General features: G+C 49.5%; 7 protein-coding genes across 7 annotated transcripts, besides 2 other annotated features; 3 read left to right on the top strand and 4 right to left on the bottom strand.

Annotated features, from left to right (window-relative positions):
- Positions 1-30: 30 nt before the first annotated feature.
- On the top strand, positions 31-636 carry FPSE_01163 (uncharacterized protein; the record flags this gene model as incomplete). Its single annotated transcript, XM_009254283.1, has 1 exon — positions 31-636. One exon carries the CDS (start codon positions 31-33, stop codon positions 634-636), a length of 606 nt encoding a protein of 201 aa, XP_009252558.1.
- A 223-nt stretch (positions 637-859) lies between these two features.
- On the bottom strand, positions 860-3,425 carry FPSE_01164 (uncharacterized protein; the record flags this gene model as incomplete). Its single annotated transcript, XM_009254284.1, has 3 exons — positions 860-1,569; positions 1,625-1,829; positions 1,881-3,425. 3 exons carry the CDS (start codon positions 3,423-3,425, stop codon positions 860-862), a joined length of 2,460 nt encoding a protein of 819 aa, XP_009252559.1.
- Positions 3,426-3,653: 228 nt separating this feature from the next.
- Positions 3,654-3,705: a microsatellite.
- A 232-nt stretch (positions 3,706-3,937) lies between these two features.
- Positions 3,938-3,961: a microsatellite.
- Positions 3,962-8,317: 4,356 nt separating this feature from the next.
- Positions 8,318-8,925, top strand: FPSE_01165 (uncharacterized protein; the record flags this gene model as incomplete). The annotated part of the gene is made up of 3 exons (XM_009254285.1): positions 8,318-8,488; positions 8,541-8,681; positions 8,767-8,925. 3 exons carry the CDS (start codon positions 8,318-8,320, stop codon positions 8,923-8,925), a joined length of 471 nt encoding a protein of 156 aa, XP_009252560.1.
- A 1,182-nt stretch (positions 8,926-10,107) lies between these two features.
- Positions 10,108-15,821, bottom strand: FPSE_01166 (uncharacterized protein; the record flags this gene model as incomplete). Its single annotated transcript, XM_009254286.1, has 3 exons — positions 10,108-10,228; positions 10,280-13,992; positions 14,049-15,821. The coding sequence occupies 3 exons, from the start codon at positions 15,819-15,821 to the stop codon at positions 10,108-10,110; spliced, it is 5,607 nt and encodes a 1,868-aa protein (XP_009252561.1).
- A 1,680-nt stretch (positions 15,822-17,501) lies between these two features.
- On the bottom strand, positions 17,502-19,808 carry FPSE_01167 (uncharacterized protein; the record flags this gene model as incomplete). The annotated part of the gene is made up of 1 exon (XM_009254287.1): positions 17,502-19,808. The coding sequence occupies one exon, from the start codon at positions 19,806-19,808 to the stop codon at positions 17,502-17,504; it is 2,307 nt and encodes a 768-aa protein (XP_009252562.1).
- Positions 19,809-20,719: 911 nt separating this feature from the next.
- Positions 20,720-23,226, top strand: FPSE_01168 (uncharacterized protein; the record flags this gene model as incomplete). Its single annotated transcript, XM_009254288.1, has 5 exons — positions 20,720-20,727; positions 20,872-20,882; positions 21,066-21,130; positions 21,757-21,893; positions 22,029-23,226. 5 exons carry the CDS (start codon positions 20,720-20,722, stop codon positions 23,224-23,226), a joined length of 1,419 nt encoding a protein of 472 aa, XP_009252563.1.
- Positions 23,227-24,250: 1,024 nt separating this feature from the next.
- On the bottom strand, positions 24,251-25,076 carry FPSE_01169 (uncharacterized protein; the record flags this gene model as incomplete). The annotated part of the gene is made up of 2 exons (XM_009254289.1): positions 24,251-24,576; positions 24,671-25,076. The coding sequence occupies 2 exons, from the start codon at positions 25,074-25,076 to the stop codon at positions 24,251-24,253; spliced, it is 732 nt and encodes a 243-aa protein (XP_009252564.1).
- Positions 25,077-25,575: the final 499 nt, after the last annotated feature.

Raw genomic sequence — 25,575 nt, 5'->3', positions numbered from 1 at the left:
GCTTCACATTCGACATCGTCAACCACAATCATGTCTTCCATAACTATCCGTCCAGCAACGCAAGATGACGTTCCCCGAATGCTGGAAGTCTTCTTCTCCGCATTCTCTTCCTCCCCTCTCAACGAGCGCTGCTTCCCTCCATCATCACCGGATGTGCAAACCTGGCAAGAAAATCTCATTCAACGAAACATTGAAGACAAGGATGACAACTACATGATCGTCGCGGAACAAGACTCCCTTATCCTAGGCTGGGCACGCTGGGTTCGCCGGGAGCAGCCGCTGTCTGGCAAGCAGATCAAGTCTTCTACGTTTCCGGCTTCGGGGGATCAAGAAACTGCGAGGCATTTCTTCCAGGCGAACAACGATGCAGCAATTAAGTATATCGCGGGAGAGAAGCACTGGTTTCTTAGCACGATTGCTGTCGTGAAAGAGGGGCAACGCCGAGGAGTGGGATCCGCCTTGATGGAGTTTGGTGTTGAGAGAGCCGACGAGGAAGGCTGGATGTCCTATCTGAACAGCTCTCAAGAGGGTAAGGGATTGTATGAAAAGTTCGGGTTCAAGGTCAGTGGAACTAGTGAGTTCCCTGAGCTCGGCATGGTGCAATATCATATGCGGAGAGAAGCAGTCAGGAGTTGAAACATTGAACGTGATAACTCTTTCAAAGTCATTAGAACTACAAAACTATAGAGGTTCTCGGGGGAAGGAAAAGAAATAAATAGCAATGACATGATAACCAATCAGCAGCCCAGCAACGCCCACCGTCTTATTTTTTGGTGTTTCTTTCGTCTATGTTTCCATGTAAGATTCTCTATCCGTAATAGATTTCTAGCGAAGAGTAAGATCCTTTTGCATGTACACACTATCGTGAAGCTAGGCCTTCGCTGACCTTCTTCCACAGGCCATTACGCTTCCAAGTCCAGTTCTTGAGGAAGGCAGGGTCCATTCCTGTCTCAAAGGCCTCGTTGCGAGCCTGGATCTGGGAGTTCAGAAGAGCCTGGCGAGCTGAAGCGCCACGGTTGCGAAGCTGAGGCATCCAATCGATAGCATCGATGGCCAGACTGAAACGATCAGTCTGGTTGCGGATGGCCAACTCGAGAGGGGTGTCGATGTTGCCCTTCTCCTTGTAACCACGAACGTGCAGGTTGCGGCTGCCGGGGCGCTTGTATGTCAGGCGGTGCACCATCCATGGGTAGCTGTGGAAGTTGAAGATGACGGGAGTGTCATCAGTGAAGAGGCTGGTCCACTCAGAGTCTGTAAGGCCGTGGGGATGATCGCTGGGGTGAATCAACTTGAAGAGATCAACAACGTTGACGCAGCGAATCTTGAGGTCGGGGAAATGCTCAAGCAGGAGATCAATAGCAGCCAGAGACTCGTGAGTGCTGATGTCACCGCAAGAGGCCATGACCAGGTCGGGGTTCTGTCCAGCATCAGTGGAGAACTGGGGCCAGATACCGATGCCCTTGGTGCAGTGCTCAATGGCAGCATCCATGGGCAGGTACTGGAGATGCTCCTGCTTGTCTGACACGACAACGTTGACATAGTTGACGGATCGAAGGCAATGGTCCATAACTGGGGACAAAAGGTTAGTTCAGGCCCGGCTCTAAAGATACAAAACTGAACATACCGGAAAGCAGACAGTTGCCATCAGGAGGAAGGTAGATTCTGACAACCTCGGGGCTCTTGTTGGCGACAACATCAAGGAAACCAGGATCCTGATGTGTGAAGCCGTTATGGTCCTGACGCCACACGACAGCAGTCAATAGGATGTTGAGAGAAGCAATCTTGGCACGCCACTCAACTTCGAGACACTTCTCGATCCATTTGCAGTGCTGTAGATATTGTTAGTAAGATCTACATGTATGATCGAGTGCATTACATACCTGGTTGACCATGGAGTCAATGACATGGATGAAAGGCTCGTAGCTGTTGAGCAGTCCATGTCGACCACTCAGGAGGTAACCCTCGAGCCAACCCTCACAGTTGTGCTCAGAAAGCATCTCGACAACACGTCCAGCCTTGGCGAGGTTGCCACCATTGTCATCCTCTTCAAAGTACTCGCCCATCCAGACCTTCTTTCCAGCATCGTAGACACCACCAAGCTTGTTGGACTCAGTCTCATCGGGACCAAAGAGACGGAAGTTGGTTTGGTTGGTGGCCATGACATCCCTGAGGAATACAGCCATGTTGGTCATGCTAGCATTCATGACATTTCCGGGGCTCTCCACCTTGATGGCATAGTCCCTGAAGTCGGGCATCTTCAAGGGCTTCCTGAGAAGACCACCATTGGCGACAGGGTTAGCGCTCATTCGTCGGTTACCTTGAGGAATAAGAGCCCGGAGCGATGCAATAGGTGCACCATTCTCATCGAAAAGGCGCTCAGGCTCATAGCTTCGCATCCAGTCCTCAAGAACCTTGAGATGGGCAGGGTTGGTGGCGGGGTCTGCGATAGGGACCTGGTGAGCTCGCCAGTAACCCTCCAGGTAATTGTTGTCAATCTTGCGGGGAGCAGTCCACCCCTTGGGACTTCGAAGAACGATCATGGGCCACAGAGGTCGCACAGCCTCTCCGGAGTCACGAGCCTCCTTCTGGATCTTTCGAATCTCGTCCACGCAGTGCTCAAGAGTAGCAGCCATTGCCTGGTGCATAGACTCGATGTCATCGCCTTCAACAAAATAGGGCTGCCAGCCGTAACCGATGAAGAGGCACTCAAGTTCTCGATGAGAGATTCTAGCAAGAACAGTAGGGTTGTTGATCTTGTAACCATTGAGGTGAAGAACAGGTAGGACGGCGCCATCAACGATTGGGTTGAGGAACTTGTTACTGTGCCAGGCAGTAGCAAGAGGACCAGTTTCAGCTTCACCATCACCAACCATAGTAAGAGCAATCAGGTCAGGGTTATCAAAGACGGCACCGAAAGCGTGTGAGACGGAATAACCCAGCTCACCACCCTCATGGAGGGATCCGGGAGTTTCGGGGGTGGCATGCGAGCCGATTCCTCCAGGGAATGAGAAGCTCTTAAAGAACTTTTGCATACCCTCGTCGTCGAGAGTCTTGTCGGGGTAGACCTCGGTATAGACACCCTCGAGGTAAGACTGAGAAAGGACAGCAGGAGCACCATGTCCAGGACCAGAGATGAAGAGAGCATGAAGATCGTGCTTTATGATCAGACGGTTGAAGTGCATATATGTGAAGATCTGGCCAGGGGCTGAGCCAAAGTGACCAAGTAGTCGAAGCTTGAGATGCTCGGCTTTGAGGGGTTGTCTAAGAAGAGGATTCTCCTTGAGATAGATCATACCCAAGGAGAGGTAACAGCTGGCTTTGAAAAAGTCATTGTACTGCTGGATCTCCTCCTTGGAGAGAGGCTCGCCCTGGACAGTTGAACGAGCAATGCCAAAGGGCGAGATAGACTTGACCTCTGGTGACATGGGTGAAAGATATCAGGGTGTGTGATATATGAAGTTGTATGAGAGTTGTGTGTGAAGCTGAACTCTTCAGATGAGAGATGAGAAGAGAAGAATGAATGAAAGCAAACCTGTGTGCAGGGCTCCAGGACTTCTTATATGAGAGTACTAAGGGTTGCCAAGAAGGAAGAGAGGCAGAGAGCGAGGTATAGAGTATAGAGGGGAGTGCGGTGGCAGAATGGAAAGGTGATACCTACCTTGCCTTACCTTTCCCTTCCTTTCCTTCCATTGTCTTACCTGACCTACTGCATACAGTATGGAAAGGGCTTAGTTTGAGGTCTTCGCCGTAACTTGGGTTAGTTGAACCAATGGGTCATCTATGGAGCTAGCTGCCTTACGGAGTCAGGTATAGATAGACGGCCGTTGACGAGATCAGCAGAGGTTACAGTATGGCAGTGATCCAATTGGAATGATGGAAAGAAAGAATAAGTTTCTGCATGTCTGAGGGCGTGGACGTAGAGTATCCATCGCAACGGATGGCATGGCATGGCATGGCATGGTACATAGTAACCGTAACTGGGTGGCTTAGAGGCAGACGTAGAACAGCACCTTACAGATGGGCAAGATAGTGGCGAGCGTGGGGGACGTTCCGCTGTCTATTTCCCCAAGAGGCGCTTGGAGCGGATGAGAACCAGGAAGACGGACCGGGCAAGAGACAGGAGGGGAATGGGATGTAAGACGAAGTGGTCTGCGATATCAGTTGGGCAAAGGAAGATCAGTCTAGATAGCAGGCCATACTATACCATGCCTAGCTTGCATGTTGGCGCATAGCCATTGACGACCATCCATCCGTAAATTGGCATTAACCAAGAAGGATTATTTAGAAGGTGGACAGCTTTGACACGTTTTGGAGCACCGGATGGCGGCGATGGTTGTCGAGGAAAAGTGGTCTGATATCTCGACAATGTTTCTTACAACCACCTGCAGGCATAGCACGGCTAGAGCCACCTCCCTGTGTGAGTAGGTATCTGTGTACTATGTAAGTAAGTGCCTTGACCAAACTAAGTTATTGGTCGAGGTATAGGCTTGGTAGCAGTAATCACTACCAAAGTCAATCGTAACCGGGAAATAATATCCATTCGTGGCTCGATCAAAATGCGGCTGGAAAATGGCAGATCCAAGGCTCGTAGTCTCGTTGGCAATGATGTACGGATACAGTAACAATATCGACCGCCAGTAGCATCTGATTCGCGGGGGTAAATTGACGTCTTTGAAACAAGCCGCCAAGGGAGGTGGTATGTTGCCTAGTCGGGCCTTATTTCTTGTTGATGGTGGCATAATCAATAGGTAAGATGACCAGAATTCTAGGGTTCAAGCTCGCAGCATCCGTATACAATTGACATTTGACATCTGACAAGCAGGGGACGAAGCTCGAACATGGGGAGCTTTGATTGGGGCCCCGGGGGGGAAGAATTAGAAGTTGACAGGGGAGAGAATATGGACAAGGATGTTGTTGATGGAGAGAAAATTCATTCAGTGGAAGGACCCGGCCGCTAGCGCAGTCCCGCTTACGGTTTACACGGCTGCTCCTGCCGCAAGTACAAGTGGTTGGTTCTGGTGTACCTTCCCCGAGCATGATCCTATAGTGGGCAAAAAGTACCTGGTCCCTCCTGACAAGTCTCGACCGTAGCTGATCCAACATATGATGTGAGAGACTCTGGACCTGGACCTACGCAATGTCATGATACCTTTACCCTAGCTTCAATTCTGCGAGAATTGTGCTCCCTCGGTCACTCTCATGACAGCATCCAATATTTTCACAATGGTCGGGAGAATCTCACCCGACATACCGTATTGGTGGTATGAACTGTCGTCAAATTTGGCCGTTTACCAGCCGATTGGGTTCAGATGACCGAAGAGCTGGTAAAATTTCCAAAGAGTCATTTTTTGTGGCATGCTTTATGATTTTTGATAATTCATACACATTTTTGGGCACTCTGTACTACCTACAAACTGCAACGTAGGGTTGCATACGTTGCGCCGCTGCTTCGTCACCTTCTCTTCTCTCCCCTTCTCTTCAGCCCTTTGCTTCAACTCACAACCAACGGCCTGGCCGAGTTTGTAGCATACTTTGGGTCAATGGCTATGCCCCTGGACTTCTGAGGTCATATTGAAATGCTCTCGCATTATTCTCTTTCCATTTCGGTCTCATTGTGGTCAATCACTTCTCCATGTTTCTCTCATCTCTCCAATCGATCAACAAAGACACATCTCTATCCTGAGATTTCTGGGGAAAGATGGGATAATATGATACAATATGCCATCTCCACCTGTCTTGTTACGAAGCCACTATTCCTCTCAATCAGTCTTGTCTTTGTCTTCTCCAGACACGCCCTTCAAGCAAGGGTGCTGATTGCTCGCTGAGGGGAAGGAGGGGGACCTTCAGGATTTTTTTGACTTTGACTTCACTCTTTCTTTTTATCCGACGTGACCGAGCATGTGCACAGTTAGTTGCGTTGCTGTACTGATAACCGTATAGTTCCATGGACCCCATGCACGACACCCGCTTTGCCCTGATCTGATATTACGCCTTTCGCGAAAGTGATCCGCAAGGGACGAGGGGAGAGAATCCGAGGTAACGATTCAGTTACCATTAAGGGAACATCGGCCAGTCTCAGCTCGAAAACACGATGTCGTCTTCTTGGCTAATCTGAGTATGGCTGTGGAATGGAAATAGCTTGGGTTGATGGGAGCTGTTTTGAGCAACAAGCTACCCCTCATTTTTCTCCTGTCCCGTCAGTCCCAAGACAAAAGCCTCCCATTTCCGCCAGATCCGATCTTTGTCTTGGTTCAGCCACCAACCAACCTTAAAGGATAATAATGAAGATTGGGAAATGATCTCACGGTCATGGATAACTGCTTGGAATCCCATGTTGGCCGGGTTTATCCCGCCTCCATGGTTCCGAGGGCTGTTTTACGTAGGGCGCGCAGACAACAATACCAAACTTGGTGTAGAACACGGCTGGCCGCGGTACAGATGCGGCAGCAACATCATAACGCATGAGGTCGTTGGATCAAAACAAGGGCTGGGGGAGCAGTCTTGATTATGCGGGCCTCCGAAACCATCGAGGCGCTGATCTCGCCTATTCACGACTTCTTTGTCGAGTTTGTTCTGACTTGGGAACGGCAAGGTTCAAGGACCCTTGCTTGTTGTCCCTGTCAAGCGTTGGAGTTTACATGATCTGATCTGAGCCTGCATTGAACGTGGGTGTTTTTTGCAACAGCCGAGCGTTCGTTCACATTCTCTATCGCCGTGAAGATTTTTCTGATCAAAATTGAAGATACCCATCGGTGATGCTTGTTAACGTAGTACAGTAATGGAATAATCACATGCTTTCACGTTGGTCCTATTGATGCTATGTAGTGACATGTATCAGACTAAAGTTGATTTGGTAGTGGCTAAGTGGTGACGGATATTCGTTTATCTACCCTATTCCCAGGTGTATCCGAGCACCCGTCGTTGGGAACGAAATGCACGTTACTAAAGATCTGTCAGTTTTCATCCGCCGCAAACTGTATATATGTATGTATTAAAAAAGATTTTCTGTTTATTTTATGTAGAGCCACTGTTAATTTTGGGGGCTCTTCTTGTTTGTTTGCCTCTGGAGTCTGCTCAGCAATATAGCATATCTAGCATACCATTTACTGCTCAGTGATGTAGAAGTGGTACGATGACTGCCTAAGTAGGTAGTCGTCATACCCAACTGTGACGTTCTAAAAACCCCAAGGCCGAATGAAATGGGTTGCTTCTCCCTCTCTCGAAACAGAGAACCACACGTTATCATGGACATATTGGATTCAACTTCCTCCAATGAATGGCTTGCCGAAGCCTGACGTAACGTAACGTGCCCCCGCGCCATTAGTTAGGTTTGACTTATTATGGTTTTATATGGCAACCGTTGATTCTTCACCCTCTTTAATCGTCTTTCCACTTTGGACGTATAAACATCACCCGTGAACTCAATACCGTTGAAAAAGAAACGCAAGTCATCATAGGCATCCGAAACAAACAGATAATCACGATGAAACCAATCATCGACATTGCCCATCGCCCCGAAACGCCAAAACCAGAGCGGCCTGTTATCCCAAATGAGCCAGACGTTGGTGATGGCGATGGAACTACCGACTATCTGCAGTGAATACAACAACGTGTGATTATATCTCAGGCAATATTTATTCTTTTATGGTAGGTTTCATGATGAGAATAATCACTTTCAAACTGATCAGAGATGATTAGCATGAACCAAATTGATAAAATGATATCTCTCTTTTAAAGGCGTTTTTGGGTATGAAAGGCGGGGAAACGAACAACCATCATTTCTACTAAACGAGAATGCATCGACTTTGTGTTTACTTTTTGTCTCTCTTTTTCGGAAATCGATTTGAATGTGGAATCTCTGAATTATAAGATTGTTTTTATTGAACGACTGGGAAGATTGTTGTACATTCAGGTTGAGTTATCGTGAGTTGTGGGCACAACGGTTATGATATTGCAGGTTACTGGTACAGATTGTTAGCGACGATTTGCTTTCGAATATTTACAAAGGTTTACTTCCCAAATGAATTATCTGGAAGCAATAGATAAGAATGTGAAATGTTTCTACTATTGATACGCTGGACCGTGATCATGGAGCCACTGCTAGAAATACCGTTATTCATTCTGCGCCCATACTCTACGTCATTCAATTTGACCTCATCTCAGTTCGTTTTAAACCCATCATCACCAACATTCACCCCAACACACTGTAACAGCCCTGTTTATTGAACCTCACTCACACATAGAAAACCTTGAATAGTCCTCGCCTTTACTCTATTATCACAAACATTAGCCTCGAACACCACCATATCAATACATCATGAGTGAAGCATCAAACCAACCGCAACGGGCGAACTCCCTCACGCCCGAGATGGTTGAGTTCGCAAGCAAAATGTACGATGCTGCCAGAAAGGGCGACACAGCTACATTTGAGCAGGCTCTTCCTGCAGGTCTACCCCCGAATCTCACAAACGACAAGGGCGATACTCTGGTATGATACTTGGGCATTTTTGCTGGTAAACTCCCATGCTGACGATGAACAGCTTATGCTTGCGGCCTACCATGGCCACGCGGATCTGGTCAAGGTTCTCATCCAGCATGGCGCTGACTCTAACCGCTTAAACGACCGAGGTCAAAGTCCTCTTGCAGGCGCCGTCTTCAAGAAGGAAGATGCCGTGATCCAAGTGAGTAAACTTCCCACTGGACATTCTGCCCAGAGCACAGAATGGAGTATTGAGATTCGATATACTGACAACAGTGTTGCGGAAGGAGTTGCTTGATGGTGGTGCAGACCCAGAGCATGGACAACCAAGTGCTTCCGATTGCGTCACAATGTTTAAGCAGGAAGATATGTGGAAAGTCAAGTTCGATGCTGCGCCTGGAAAAGGACAGGCGGGAAAGACACGGAGGGCAGAGAAGAATGAGTAAATCAGTCAAACTAGAAACATCGACGGGGTGCCTTTTACAATCGTTGTGTGCTCAAGTAAAATCATACATCATCGAGTTGACAACTCATGTGAGATACGGAGAGAAGGAACGGTAATACAACTCTGTGTCTCTTGTATTTTCTAGGTACTTAGTTACCTAGGTACCTGCCTATTGAACACCGCTCCTGTCAACTTCTGAATGAAGCTCACCATCCGCTCTTCAACTGTTGACAATGGGTACAGACCTTGTTCAAGATAACATTCTTCTCACACAAAATCACAAGAATAACATCACAATACCTACTTAAAGCAGTCTCCAAAACACTCATAGCGTTCATATCTTCTTCGTCATTGTCTCAATACGTCCATCATGGCTGCCAGGAGCTGGCACTCCTCCAGAGCGACTTGCTTTTTGTCCGATAAACAAGCGCCTCCGTCAAGTCAACGAACATGAATTTGGAAACCCACAGCGTCACAGGAAAGCCAAAGAAAAGCTCCGAAATATAAAGCATGGACTTCTCAAGTACTTCAAGACATCCAAGCCAGATGTCGCCGACCATCAATTTGAGCCTCAAGGGCGCCCTCAGCTTCCCAAGCCGATGTTTGCCAAAGTATAGTATCAGAAAAGGCAGCTCCCGACCCTCCGCGGATGGGACCCAAAGAGGTGGCGCGAGAGGTTACGTCTATAACTGAAATTTTCTTCATTACCGTGTAGGAAAACTTGAGAATAGGAATTACATTGATTCGAGATAAGAAGCAGCCGTGTTATTCTACGCAATTAAAACATTGTGCCATTGAGTATTCGAAGGATGTTATGACTGCTGGATTTGTTTGTGACAACCTGCAACATATATAAACATATATAGGAAACCCCACGCCTGAGATTCATTAGGAGACTGGAGTAGGCATCAATGGACTTCGTATTATTACACTTAATTCACGGAATTCACAACGAGTATCAAGAAAAGTCATCAACATCCAACCATCCGTCTCATTCAGCCTATCCTCTCTACCGTATAAACAAATAACGCCCATCAGCTCGGAAGCTGTAATCCTACAATGCGCCGTCGCTCTCGTACTTCAGAAGCGTATGATCCCCAAAAACCACAACTAATACATGCAAAAGAAGAAAGTTAAGGATACCTAATCCGCCTTATATCAAACCAGTATATCAGAAGCTAGCTTATTTGAATGACTTGATCCTGTGATACAACGCTGTGTCATAAAATTGGTAGTGTGGGTCGACTTCGCAGAATGGATGCTGCGAGAGGAGCACATCTGCTGTAGGACGATCGAAGGGGTTTCTGTCTACTTGTCAGCATTGCATAGAAAGCCGCAGTCTTAAGGCAACTTACACTTGGAAACAATCCATCATAAAGGCCACGGCCAATGGGCCAAGGGTATCCTGGATATCCTCAGGGATGGGAGGTCTCTCGCCGTTGGCGATCTTGTAGATGGCGCCGACAGCCTCCTCCTTAGCCCAAGGGCGTTTGCCAGCAAACATCTCCAGAACCACACAGCCCAAGCTCCAAATATCTACCTTGGCACTGTAACCCTCGCCCTGGGACCGAATGACTTCGGGCGCCATCCAAAAGACAGAGCCCTGCATTGAGTTGGTCTTGTCGTTGCCGTAGATGTTGTCTGTCTTCTTGGAAATACCGAAATCGCTGATCTTGCAAGTACCGTCCAGATCGAGAAGGATGTTGTCGGCCTTGAGATCACGGTGCAAAATGCCCTCTCTGTGCAGGTAAGCAAGGCCAGAGAGTGTCTGCCGTGTCAACGAAGAGACCACAGACTCTTCAAACTTGCCGTGTTTTCGTAGACACGATCCAATGCTACCACCGGAAATATACTCGAGGAAGATGCTGATGCTGGTTTCCTTTCGCTCGCAACCCAGGTACTGCACAATGTTGATATGGTCCAAATGCTGCATAGTGTCGATCTCCTGGTCGAGAGCCGCAACAAGCTCCTTCATCTTGTTCTTGTCTCCGCCTGCAGCCTTGGGGTTGACTTCAACCTCCTTCACGGCCAAGAATTCTCCGGTAGTGGCATTCATACCGAGGTAGACGCGACCATAAGTACCCTTGCCGATAAGCTGACCCTTGAACCACCTAAATGTCGTCTGTCGCTTCGGCACCGTGTCTTGGGGAATTTGGGGCATGACGACACTACCACGCCTGTCTGGTCGGATTTGCACAATGTTGGCGTTGAACATCTTGGTGCTCTTTCGGCGCATAATGTTAGTAGTTGCCGTCTGTCCTTGGTTGGTCGAAGTGGTTCTCTTGTTGGCTTCATGCGCACCACGAGCAACTTCACGAATAGATTTCATTCGACCAAGGCCACCTGAGCGTCGGATACTCCTCTGAGCCACAGATGTTGGTCGATGCTGATCAAGGGCTTTCAGAGTTGACTCGTCAGAACCAAGTGTGTCGTTTTCGTTGTAGAGAGACGGCTGGCGAGTTGGAGGGATGGCTGGCGGTACGTGCTGAGGGTAACTTGGCTGTGGCGGTGCTATATTTTGGGCTTGTTGATCAATATTTGTCTCTGAACTCTCGGCAATCGGCGACGGTGGCATTCCACCCTCACCAGGCTCGTCAAGAACAGGTTGGTCGAGATCTAAGTTGGGGAAGAAGTCGTCAAGGTTGTTGATAAGGGCGTCCGTGGGAGGACGGTTAGCCCAGACATCCTTCTCAATGAAAGATTTTCGTCGACCAAGCTTGCTTTCCTTGTCCTTTTCTTCAGGCTCCCATGTCTCAGAGTGAGGAGTTGTCGGGTTCTGCCGACCCGAGTCCTCGTTACTGTCCATGCCGCTACCAAAGGATTTGGGCGATTTGAAAGCAACGGATAGACCCTTTCTCGATCGCTCTGTGTTCACGTGAAGACTAGGGCGTTTGCTATGACCATTTGCATCCACGTTCGCAGCAGCGGCTTTGCCCTTGTTTCGATTAGCAATGGGAATTGCGAATAGCCCATCATCCGAGTCATCACTGTCATCGTCAGCTGGTGGGGCCGGGGCCGGCTTTGAGAAGTGCACATCCGTATCCTCAAACTCGGGCTCTGGTCCATGGGAAGCACGCCGGTGGGTAGGTGATTGCTGGTTCGGGGGGAACGAGGCCCTTGAGCGACTCGAGTTGGGGCTCATCTCCGCTGGAGACATTGCCCGGGGGACTGTTGCATTAAACTTAGCATCTACTGTAGGACTAGGACTGAGTAGAAATGATGAATCGCTGGGCGAGTAATCTGGCACAATGAAGCCCAGGTTCTTCTTGTTCCAGGTTACGTTACCAGTTGTCGATTTTGATGATGAAGTCGTACTAGGACTGCCTCGACCTTGAGAGGGTTCAACGGTAGAGAAGGTATCCTTACCTCCAGGAATCGAATGTGTTGATGATCGAGATGGAGACGAGGGACGACCATTCTTCGCAGATTGTCCGATGGCACTCAAATTCCTGCCCATGCCTGCGAGGGCGGCTCCGATGCCAGGTGCTGGTGGTGTCTGCTTGTTGGCTTTCTTTGTCTTCTCAGCCATCTCGTTCTCCGGATATCGCTTTGACGGATAACCCTCCAAGTTACTGCTGGATGCCCGCATGCTTGCTCCAGTCTTTCTGCTCAGCGAGTTGGCCTTGATCAACGTTGCCGAGGGATCACTGGGTGGTGCCGGGGGTCGCCTTTGGGGAAACAGTGGTTCGGGTCGCTTGTCCTCATACGGCGACTCGCGAGGTTGATCGAAATCAACATTTCGACCCACGATGCCGGGTCCAAGTGTCTCTGAAGGACTGCCCTTCATTGCTGCCTGTTTCCTCTTGGCTAGATACTCTTGTTGCTTTCTTTCTATTTCGGCTCTGTATTGTTTTGCCTCTCGCGCTATCTTGTCCTCGTTCTTTTCATTTGTCAATGTGTTGGACCGCGATGTTGGAGGCGACGAGCTAGACCGCTGTCTACTCATCTGCTGGGCATCCTCAACGGGCGTTCCGGGAGAAAGATAATTGGGAGACAAGATTATGGGTACCTCAGCCTTGACAGAGAGGCTGGATATGGGAGCAACCCCTGGAGGTGTCACAAAGAACTTGAGTGTTCCAAGAGGGTCGCCTTTTGCTCGCCTCACGGTGATCAGACTCGGGTCATCCAGAGGATCCACATGTTCAAACTTGCCCGCTTCCGTGAGATAGATGTACGAGTTTTCGTAGTCGCCCAATCCCAGGTGCATGCATATCACCTGGCGAATTTCTGTTGCGTTCTCTGCTTCGGTAATGTCACACATTCGGTAGTTCCAGTAGTCCATCGTAGCTAGGACATATGTCCGTACGGGACTGATTTTGTTCCATCGCATGTTCAGAGTACTGCCGTTTCTGTCGTCGCCTAATGTCGAGCCGGAGAGGTCAATATTGGTATCACTGCCATTGCTTCCTCGAACACCCAAGCCGACAGGCCGGAAAGATCCATGTGGAGAAGTCGGTGAAGCATTCATATCTTCAGGAGATGGGTATGCACCATCGTCTTTTGTTTGCTTCTTTTTCCTAGACAAAAAACTGAGAAGGCGGTTGGAGTCCTTAGCTGAAGAAGGAGTCTCTCCGCCTGCCGATCTGTCACCCCCGTCTGATGGAGAGTGACGCGATCGCGCATCGTGGGAACGACCATGGCCGATGTCCCCGAGGTTCATATTTCGATTCAGTAACGAGGCGGCATCCGATGGCACACCGGATCCATATATGGCTGCGACGGAAGCTACCGAGTCCATACTACTTCTGGAGCGATGACCAGCTTTTATTGCACTAGGAGATTGGGCGATGGTAGGTGTAGTCGTCGAAGTATACAGCGCTGGGGGGATGCCTGGGCTGCCAGTAGGGCTCGCTGAATGGACAGCAGGAGCCCGGAATGTGGCCTCGCTAGACTCACTGACATTGGGACTATGGCGGCGTGCCCCATCGGTATCAACATGCTTGAGGATATTGCGGTGATTAGACTCTGAGCTAATGTTGGATGCACTAATGCTGTTTGGCAGTGTAGTAGATCTTGTTTGAGAGAATCTACGACTGCTGAAGCCAGGACCAGGAGCAGTGAGCGGTGTCTAACAAATGTCAGTAAGAATCTAGTGCCCAGAACATCAATATGGGGTTGACAAACATTAGGCGAGTCCATAGGATCGGTTCCAGCGCTTGGTAGGTTGTTCCCATGTCCGCCGTTGAGGGATTCTTTCCGGCCGTGAGACGTTGAAACTTTAGACACATCAGCGGGTCGACCGGTCACAATACTTCGGATTAGCCTTCGCATTCGTTTTCCCTCTTCTCGCTCTCGTGGTTGATCCCAGCCAGTTCGACTATTGGTACACTCCTGTGCAAGCCGGGGATATACCTGTTGATGCATCATACCAAAATTACCACGTCCGCCGTGACCACTTCCGAGCTCAAGGAATTGCGCTCCGTGAAGATTGAGGGCCCTGAAAGTTTCCTGCCAATCTTTGGAGAACTGATTCTGGGCCAGCCAAAGTAGCACGGTGTCGAGGGGCCACTGAGCAGCGATTTCTGGAGGGATCGAGCCAGGAGGAGTGGGGTTTGAGGAATTGGAGGTACCGCGCGGCTGAGCGTTGTTGGCAGCATAGAGACGTTCTCTAGTAGCCTCGTCCATGGGGGTCGTGGCATTCGTGTCAGTCCCGCTCTGCGGTGTTGTCACTGGCCGTAATGTCTGCGAGTTGACAGTCAGGGTTGGGTCTTCCAGTCCAAAGGCGGGGATACCAACTCCCTCTCCGTACGTGTCGCCCTGCGGTATGTAGGTCGCACTCATGGCCTCATTCGGCGGGGGAGGTGGAGGGATAGAGACTGTTTGCCCTGCGGCGATCTGGGCGTGTAACTTTGGGTTGTACGGCTGGTGCTGGCTACTGGGCGGCGGCGGCGGGATGTTGAATCCTGACCGGCTGTCGTACATGCGCCCAAAGGCACCGTGCCACGGAGGTTGCTGGCCGAGGGCGCTCGCCGGAGGCGGACCGGGAGGTGGGGGGAGCGAGAGACCATTTGAGCCCGGGGCGGTATTATATCGAGGGAGCGGCGGCGGCGGAGGCAAGTTCATCATATTAGGCATATGGCCGTTGTTTGGACCTCCCATGGGGGGAGGCGGCGGCGGAGGGACCTGGTAGGGTCTCGAGGGATCGGTGCCCGAGACATGTCTCTGGTTTGCCTGATACATGATGGACGGCGCGGGGGGCAACCCGCCTCGAGGAACAAAGTGGGCAGAGTTGTTGTCGACAGCAGACGGCGGCGAGGTGTGTTGTCGAAGAAGAGAATTAGGTGTATGCGATGGAGACGTAGAAGCAGAAGTAGAAGCAACAGCGCTGGCGCTAGTGGTCGAAGACCTTGGACGTAAGCTCGAAGCAGATGAGACAGGGTGGATGCGGAGGAACTGTGCCTGCTCGGCGGTCGCTATGTCAGAGGAAGATGGACCTAGGGGCCGGGGTCGAGAGTGAGTGTGCGTTGTTGTAGTAGCGTTAGCAGTCGATGGGCGCGGATGCACATGCGCGGGAGGATAAGAAAAAGACGATGGCCCCGTCGAGGAGGATGAGGACGACAGGGCATAGGCTGGAGGTAGGTCGTGGTTGTTTGAAGTTGAAGTCCCGTCGACAAGGGCCAGGTCCTGAAGACTGGGTCTCGAAGAGGAACGGAACTTGGCGGTTGTAAGAGCCTGTGCCTTTGCCTTTGCCTGACCGTGGAGAGATGCGTTGGTGATCTCTGGACTTGTCGAGGTTACAGTGTTTGTGATGGACTCTTGAGGCTGAGATTGAGACCGAAAACCCTGAGCCTGAGCCTGAACCTGTGTCTGCTGTTGCGCCTGGGCCAAAGCTGCTGGTGGCAGGTCGAAATTGGCAGCGGGACGGTTAGCCCGTCGCAAGCTGTCGCTACCCTTCATGGTTTGTATCTACGGTGGAGTAACATGTCGAGGTGGGCCGTCTTGACAGGGGTTCTGGGGGCCTGGGGGGGCAGACCAGGCCAATCTAGGATAGAGTAGGATGCTGAGATGTCAGGGATTATTGAGTGGAGGAGTGAATGGCAGATGGACGACTGTGGGTGGACGGAGGCAAGCTGACAGCTGTGATGTATGTTATGGAGGAGTGGATGGGATAAGTTTGAGTGAGAACGAGAGGATAGATAACACGTGCAATGGATGATGGATTTCACTTAAACAAAGGCATAAAAAAATACGACTAGACTAATGCTGTAATGTAACCCGTAAGACCCTATCTGCTTCTGGACCATGAGCTTTGTCCTAAGCCGTTTAGTTAATAGTAAACAGACGGGAAACTCTGTTTTCTCCTCACATCCCCTCATCGAGAGAACAGACGAAGCACAGCCATAACTCTGCCACCGCGCCCGTGTTCCCCTTGGGCGTTTTCAGCCTTCAGCTAAAGAGCGTCTGGCGCTTAGCGACAGCTGAGATGGTGTGTAGAGAGTGTGAATACCACCCACGGAGTGCAGACGACATGCGCTAGCTTCCTATTAGGAGGGGGATCTCTAGCAAATCGGCACCGTCCCAAAGTCGCCTGTTTGGGTTAATGGGGGCACTGGTTCTCAACTGTTTGATGTCTTCCAGCATGTAGAATTGCCAATGGCTCATGGAGAGTTTACTGGTAGCGATAGAGTGCGTCAACGAATAACCCGTTGTTTTCTATACGCGACATGCATACAACCAGAGCGCCACCTGTCTTAACCAGTCCATCAGTCCGTGCTCTCCATCTTCCCCTCCATCAAATACCCTGACATGGCCTAGGGTTAGTTTAGTAGGGGGAAAGAAAAAGTTGATAGGTGAAGCTTGGGCTTTTTCATGTATAATAACACCTTCATCAGACCCAAATTAAATTTATAGAGATACGTTATGGATCGTGTCTCCCAAACTATTAATCTCTAGTTTCTACTAAGATTAAGTTCTATTATGATAATCTGCCTTTATGATGGACAATTCCAAGTTCCGATTCTTTTCTTTCCTTGGAGGGGCTGTTCCTGTAGGACACGGAACCCCTGGCTCAGAACCCATGACAACTCGGATATCAAAGATCATCAATACGAGACTGTTCCTGACTAGACCTCAAAGTTAATCCATGGCAAGGAGAACTCTCCTAACCCATCCCAGTAGAACTCTCCACAGCATGTCTTTTTTATCGGCTCTTCGGATTATTACAGATGAAAGGGTCCTTTTCTGTGGCGTCGCACTAGGTACATGGCTCTTTACCAGAAACTCTTACTCTGCCGAGAGTGGTAAGAACATTGTCGTACAATCATAGTGGCTGGGGATCGTTTGGATGACGGGCATGGAAGTGCTTCGTAACTTGTTCAATAGCGTAGTCTTCATAATATCGAAATTACCCAATCGTAAAGTAGCCAATCTCCCATGTGCTAAGACCGACACGGTGTATGTACTATATAATGTTCCTCGTGTTGACAGTTTCAAATTACCTACCAGCGTATCCGATTAAAAGTGTAGTTCTCGGATAGATCTTAACGCCCATGTTCCATAATAAAACGTTTGCCAGAAAGGTTACTCAAATTGGAATACCAGGCGCTTATATGCGACTCATCCAAAACAAGGCTTAGCTCACATAACACTGCAGCTTCCAAAGTTAAACCCATAGCCCTGCTGGCATTGCTCAAGATAACCGGCATCCTCTTCAGATCCTACAGGAACGTTGTGCTTACGCACAAGGCCTGAAATTTTGAGACTCTGTTCACCTTCACCATGCCACCACCTGAGCATTTGAAGTGACGTACCCTCTTCATCATCTATGCTCAGCTCCCACTTGCCCGAAGAGACAGCTACGTCGCACTGGTCCTTGGGGAAATGGTATTCGGGCAAAAACACAATCGTGGGAGCGTCGTCTGGTGCTGCCTTTGGCGCCTTGACCTTGAGGACATATGTGCACTGTCGCAGATCGAACCCGGTGGACACAACATCACCGTACACCACGGTGGGTGTTGGGCGCACATAGGCTTCGGCAGCACGGTAGCCAGGTGCGTTGGTTAGCTGAGGATCCTTAGTAGAGGGCGCAGAGCTAATGGATGGGTTGGTGAGCGTTCGTTTGAGATTATCGGGTGTAACGTTTCGATCATCGGCAACATCCTTCTTCCCATTTGTGGCGGTCGCAGTCCTCGCCAAATCCAGGGTTGACTGCGAGTATTCGGGAAGAGGAGAATCCGGAAGAGGTGTGTCATCCAATGAGAGAATCGACAAGTCCTCTCCGTTCCAAAAGTCTCCTCGGACGTGATCGTTCCTCGCACAATATGTCCACAAGCAGTGTCCTTCAATTTGCGATCCTTCAACCGCAAAGTAGTTGGCGTCCATCGCCGCTGACTGGCTTGAATAGTCACCAGTCTTATAAGCCTTTTTGTCGTCCATATCGTAGGGAATGCCGAATTCTGACAGCACACAAGGGTGCTTTCCGGTGCGATCGAGGCCTTCCTGTCTTAATGTTGCGAGTTGATCGCGGAGACAGTTGCGAATAGCTGTCTCTCCGATCCTGATGGCCAAGGCTGGATGCCAGTACTTGCCTCGCAGGACTCCAACGACGTCGACGTTCCATGTACTGTTCCAATGCTTGGTCATGAGGGTAATGCCGTCGTAGTAATGCGGGGTGAAAGCCATTCGGGGGTCGTCATCTTCGGTTCCTTTGATCTCGGGAGGCAATTCCAGGGTGGGGAACTGCATAAGCATAATACAGTCCTGGTGAACGGCTCGACAAGTTTTGACGTACTTCCGCCAAAAGTCCATAAAGTATGTGTTGGTAAATTGCGGATAGTCAATTAACTTTCCAGTATGGGGATTTTTGGCGAAGTAATCTTTACGCAGGAGAGTGTCAGTCTCGGGATCCCAAACACCGTGTTGCGCCCATATACATTGGCCGAGCTTCCAGCCGGGATCGCGCTTCCATCCGTATCGCGAGTCGTCGTAATCTTCTGGCAACCATGCGATTTCGCCATGTGGATCTACAAGAGTGCTTCCAGTCTTGTAAGGGCCAAGACCACCCATTTCCCACGTATCAACTTCGCAGGCTCGTCCCATACCAGTCAACATCGTTTGCCACATTGTTGGGCATGTGCCTTTCTTCAAGGGATGTTCCTTTGGGATTACAGTGAGGTCCTTGTAACCAGTCATGCCCTTGTTGGGTTCATTCATGCTTTCCCATCCGATAACCACAACGTCTTCCAAATCGCCTGCCTCATGGATTCGTTGAGCAAGCTGGCCACACGCCCTCATAAAATGATCCTGTAGATAGTCTTGGATGTTGACGCCGTCAATGATACACTTTGGAGCAAAATCTTTACCAGCGAAGAAGAGAGTAAAAATGGTACCGGCTGCTAGTCGGTAGTAATTTGTCGACCATATCATTTTTGGAAACTCGTCAGGGTTTGGGTAAGTATTGTGTACAATAGCGGCTTCGGTCGCAGCGAAACTCTGAGGGTTGAGGCCGCACGCATACAACGTCCACAACGGTGCCCCTGAGCCACCCGTAAAACGAGACCAAACGTCTTGGTGAGGGTCCATAAAAATATAGAAACCATATTCTTTTGCTATCCTCAGGATATCAATGGTATGCTGGATGAAGTCCTCATCGTATTTGCCAGGTCCCGCCGCCTCAAGCGCCTCCCACGTAAAGATGTAACGGATAGTGTTGAAGCCATATCGCCTCAGGCGCGAAAAGTGAGATCTCGCATCCTCCTTGGGGAAGGGACGTTGATGAAAGGATACATTGTCGCCATCGAAGAAGTCGGTGGGAATGTGAGACGGTTGATCGGGTTCGCTGGGAAGTTTGGCGTCAGCGGCGACGTTGATGCCACGGAGGACGACCTGACGACCGTGGCCGTCACGAAACTGGCCGTCTTCAATCAACAGGCGGAAAGACGACATGATTTGTACTCTTCAATCGACGCCTTTGTTGGTGTCGAAAGAGCGGGATGGGGGAGAAACGGTGAAACTGGGAAAAGCCCAGGCAAGCCAAGTAAGTTGGCTGGGGGCAACACTTGACGATGACGTTCGAGGCTGGTCTCCTGGGGATGGCAGGGATAGAAGGACCCCTGTTAGTCAGCGGATGCAAGGTAGTCGGTCAATAAGTGCATCAAGATAAGAATATTAGAGCGGCTAGATAGTAGATATTTGCGTAACCTTGAAGAGCAGAAACAAGCCAAGCGAATATCGTCTGGAATTTGCAAACCGACTACCTACTAACGTATCTGATGATCTACTAATTAGCCTGCGAGGTCATGAGGGTCATGGACATGGACATGAACCGTTCATCACCTCCAGTCTCCCTCCCCCACCTTCCGGGGGTTTACATGAACCCGAACATCAACCGACTAGATCCGTATTCGCTCTAGCGAATGTGCGAAAATACATGGCTACCAAGATCGACCAGTGCAAGCCACTTTCAATAAAAGATGAGTGGGTTGAAATGTATTGAATATTTTTGGACGTCATGTCGATGATCGAGAGCCATAGATCTGAGTCAGAAAAGTATAGTGCAGCAAAGCACAGTGATCAGCAACCAGGTTCACACGCTGTAATCAGAAGTGCTTACAACGACAACAACCTCATGGATAGAACAAACTCACAATGCCCAACTTACTAGATATTAGCACTCTGTGCTTCGTAGACAAACCCAAATTCGAGTGCTGAAATCCGCGGATATAGGTCGCGAATAAACAGCCAGGATGCTTTCCCATTTGCACGGTCGTATTCGTCATTAAAGTGGCCTTGGCTCTGTTTTACGCGCTAAAACTAATGCCGGTCCCAGGAAAAGGTTAGTAATCCTAGATCTCATCATGTCCGTGTAAGCGAAGCAGCGTGTGTCCGAGAGTCCGTAACGCACATTACGACGAAAGGCCCTATCCGTATCCTTCGGGTCAGACAAGGTTTTATACTCTCTGTGTTTAATTATAATTGTGCGACTAACTGCTAGCTCAACCTCGTAAAGATCCTTCGTGTGTGTGTATGCGTGAGACTCGACTGTATTTTTTGCTAGACAAGCTACTACTACTAAACAAGAGAGACGTTTTTCTTTCGTCAGCTTCTTCATCCTTCGCTCTCACTCTTACGTTAACCTTTGTCTGAAACTTGGTCAGATACTAAGCTCGATCAATGACAGACAGATTACTTTGACCGAAACAGGCATAGTCTTACGGACTCGCAAATCGGACATTTTACGCAATTACAAATGCGAAAACCCGGTGGCCGTTAGTTAACTCCGCTAGGTCACTCACTTATCCATGCCATGCCATCCTTCTTTCCCAACTTAACAAATCCCCCATTTCTTTTTACTTGTATCAACCTACCGTGCACTATTCTAGAAGCTCTCCCTTTTCAGCTTCAGAACTCTTGTTTCAGCTCTCGTCCCTTAATCTGTGGACGATTTCTGCCTTTGACAAGTTCTTCTGATACCTGTCACTGACCCACACCCATTTGTCGGCACTTCTGCCATTCCTGTTGTGGCTCGCACTAATAGACCAGCAACTTGAATAACCCCCTACGATTATCGCTTTTTCTGGCCCGGTAGGAGCTGGGACTTGACGGAATCTGAATTTCAACTTCGGATTTATTCATTTTTGGGTTTTGGACGCTCCCGGTCCAAGTTTCGAAGCCGTCCGGCGCTTCCGCAGCTTGAGTCGGAGACTTTCCCCGGTCTGCTCGGGAACCCTTCTCAAGGCCCATGACGACGCCTGAAGGGGTTTGGGTGTTTGGATTTGATGGTTTTTTGCTTTTCTACCCCGTCGCGCGTTTCTATAGCCTCTAAGGCAAACTACGTGGCTTTGTCAACATCGACATAATACCAAAATATACGGATATTATACCATGCTAAAAGCTACTATGCGCCAGTCAACGACTCCACAGCCAACTGGACCAGAGAGCATCTCCTCCTCAAGGGTCTCTAAACTCGCCAGAAGACCACACCGAAAGTCAAGGAATGGATGCTTCAACTGCAAGAGAAGAAAAGTCAAGGTAAGCTATGCTCCATCCCGCTCCAAACTATCTCAGAGCTGACAAAAGTCCCTAGTGCGACGAGGTGAAACCTGCGTGTGCCAACTGCGTACGCTTCGGTATTCCCTGCGACTTTGCACCTCAACCATTATCTAGTGACGACTCAGCTCACCAGAGATCTCCCCCAGAGATCCTCTCGGTACTAGCAGAGCCTGCTACAACACCACGTCGAGGCCCTGGCAGGCCGCGTAAGGACTGGGCTGCTCTCACGCGACCACCGCCGCCGCCTCCGGCATCAGCATCAGACAGAGCGACGACATCTCCGTCATCCACCTCAGCTACTCCAGCTTCCTCGTCTACGATATCAAACTCTCAGATATGCTCCCTTAATGTCGCTGACGCAGAGTTACTATTCCACTTTATGGCCAACACCTCAAGGACGTTGCATGATGCTGATGACCCTGCTGACGAAATCGCATCGTTTTGGGCTAAGAACGTCCCCCAGATTGGCCTCTCCTACCACTTTGTCCTTCATATGATGTATGCTCTGGCTGGGTACCATCTTGTTTATCAGGAACCCAAGGGAACGGAGCGGCATTCCCAAAATCTCGCTCTCGCAGCACATCACGCGGAACTTGGTATCTCTGAGATGAACAGAACTATAACAAACCTCAGCGAGACAAATTGCGGTGCACTATATGTCACTGCAGTTCTCGTCTGCTATTGCACATTCGCTGCTGGTCCAACGGGTCCTGATGACCTACTGGTATGCGTTGTGGGCGATGGCATTTCGCAGAGGTGGCTTCCAGTAGTACATGGCGTTCGGTTGATTCGACAGAGTGTCGAACCAGCAACGCTGTTTACAGGCCTCATGGCCCCCCTTGGTGGCGGCACAAAACCGGAGCTAGAAGACCCGCGACCCGAATATTTGGTCAAGGGGTTCCCTCATGTCGACTGGGTTGAGCCTCTCGAAAGGCTTCGGGTGTGGATAGCATCCCACGAGAACCCAGACACTGCTTTGTATCTGAGAGTTCACAAAATGCTGTGCGATATATACGAAGCCAACTATGGCAACTTAAAAGGGGTTATCGAAGTCCCCATCACTAACAAGCTTGTGTTTGGGTGGCTTTACCGGATGCAAGACCTGTTTATTGGGTGTCTTCAGCGCAAAGCACCACAGGCCTTGCTTCTTTTAGCATATTACGTCCCGTTATTTAAGACGATGAAGGAGTGCTGGTATTTGGATGGTTGGGCGGTGCATTTGCTTGACAGGATAAGGGGGTTATTGAATGCGGATCTGCTGGGCTGGCTAGATTGGCCGGTAGGGATATCTCTACAGCCTGAGGTTATATAAGGCATATAAGGTAAAGTTAGAATTAAAGCGGACAACAAAACCTGATCTCAGATTTGTTTCTAACGAGTCAAATGAGATTCTTTGGGAGCGGATCAAGTGTGATTTGTTTTTATAGCGCAGAACTTGTGGAAAAGGGTCACAGTTGACTCGTGAAGGAAGAGGTGATAGATGTAGCAGAAGCATGCTCACTACTGATGGGAGCTGTAGATATATAAGAATATGACTGAAGGCCATTTCCAGATAAAACCCAACTCGGCCATGTCCGATATGACATACGCGTGATTTATGCCAAACGCCTCAGCCGTTCCCGATGTATCCGTCTTGGCCAACGACGTTAGTCCCTTTACGAAAACTCGGTATCAAATGCGAAAACCCCTTGACAGTTCCACCTCATTCTTCGGCAATCACAGAAAGGTGTGTGCGGGCCATGGCATGTGGCGATTTTGCTATCAATATCCCATGTATCCATGCCTGGTGTGCAACTACACATGAGCGAAACCTGCTCTATACGCGTATTGGCACATACCTTGACGCTCCTCTCTAACCATGCCGATAGAAAGAAAACACTTCTTATGCGTGGTCTTGACTCAGTCAAGCTCATGCGACCTATCTCCGGCTGGGTATATGCCAAAGATGTAGTGCCGTAGTGCATAATATATTGATTTGCACACTCTGCACAGGTAGTTGACAATGTCCTCCAAGCTCAAATCACTGTTAGAAGGGCCACTTAGTCTATCCATTAGCCTCCCAGGACCAAATATCTGGTCCCGTCGCACCCTCAGCGGTCCCGAGTCGTACCAGGTGCTGCGAATCACTGACCCTCGCATGGGCAGTGGCTCCCCGATCATTGACGACCAGACCTCTTTAGCATATCCGTGAAGTGGCGCTTTCCTGATGTACGTCACCTTGACATTTCTGAATGTGATGTCCTCGGTAGGTAGCCACCTACAAGTGTTGCAGCGCGAAGGATCTGTGAATGGTCCTCCCAAGTGTCGGTGCTCATGGTAATGGGTACGACGGCCATTCACAAGCTCTTCAACGTGGCATTTTGTTGAGAGTAATTGCCAGCCGGCACAGGTTTTGAGGACCTCGAACTGAACATCTGATCGACGATAACGCGGACGGCGCCGAGTTTCTTCTGCATGCCGATAGTAACGATGACGGGATCGGGGGTGAGTATAGCTGCTGCTCCTACGTCGACGGGACGCATGTCGACGTTCTGACCTGCTCGTGCTGTTCGACCTCCTAGTTCTGCTAGATCTCCTCGATCTGTCGGGCCACCTCGTGCTTCTGGACCTGCTCGTGCTTCTGGACCTGCTCGTGCTTCTGGACCTGCTCGTGCTTCTGGACCTGCTCGTACTGCTTAACCTTCTTGTTCTGCTGGAACTCGTCGACCTGCTGAAACTTCTAGATCTGCTGAGTCTACTCGTGCTCCTAGACCTACTAGTACTTCTAGACCATGAGTCGTATTCGTTGCGATAGGTACTATGAGAGGTGTATGTCCTCTCCGAGTAAGTAGTTCTAGTGTCTTGGGTAGATTCTTGAGGTCTTGCCCTTGTTGGCGTGTCTTTGGTGGTTCTAGTGGGCTCTGGTGGCGTTTCTTCGATTGAATATCGCCGTCGCGAAGCTGCAGATCCCAGAATCAACTCAAGCGATGACTTTTTGGGAGGCGTCTCGTCTATCTTCGTGTTTTTGTTTCGTCGACAGCGATAACAGCGTCTCCCAAGCTCCTGGCATCTTGCGCAGCTCTTTCTGGGTCCAGTGCAAGATGACTCAGGCACTTGGTCGTACAAGTCAGCCTCGTCCTCTGTATCAATATCTCGAAACAAATCCTCGTGCAGGGTATCCATGATGGCTCCGTCGGTATGACTGTACGGTGTTTGTAAACAAGGCTCGAATTTGTTTTGGGCAAGATGCTTGGAAATGATGAGGTTGGTTTGTTGGAGCAAAGGTTTAAATAGATCTGTGACTAACAAGCACTGTGTGAAATGTTTATTTGCTTTGTCTACTTTTGATAAACTTTTTTGTCGTAGGATACTGCAAAAAGAGTTTCTATTCAAAGCCTGTCCGTCTTAGTCATAATGAAGGGGCGGCTGTTCAATATTGCCCGATTAAAGTTGAACCACCAAAAGCAGTGGTACCACCTTAAGACCTAAGGTGGTTACTTCACATTAGAGACATGATTTCTAGGTAACACTGAACTGTATTGGTTATGCTCTTACACGGCTTTCGTATTGGCCAAGGTAGTTGATTTCATCATTTCTAAGTCAACTCGTTACGATACCTACCGAAGCACCCTTTATCTACCTAGGTTTTTGATTTAAAAAAGTTTATCAGCTTGAGTTTCAA

The sequence above is a fragment of the Fusarium pseudograminearum genome, chromosome 3 (assembly GCF_000303195.2).
Source record: "Fusarium pseudograminearum CS3096 chromosome 3, whole genome shotgun sequence".
In the NCBI taxonomy this organism is placed as follows: domain Eukaryota; kingdom Fungi; phylum Ascomycota; class Sordariomycetes; order Hypocreales; family Nectriaceae; genus Fusarium; species Fusarium pseudograminearum.
This window is presented reverse-complemented; position numbering and strand designations above follow the sequence as displayed.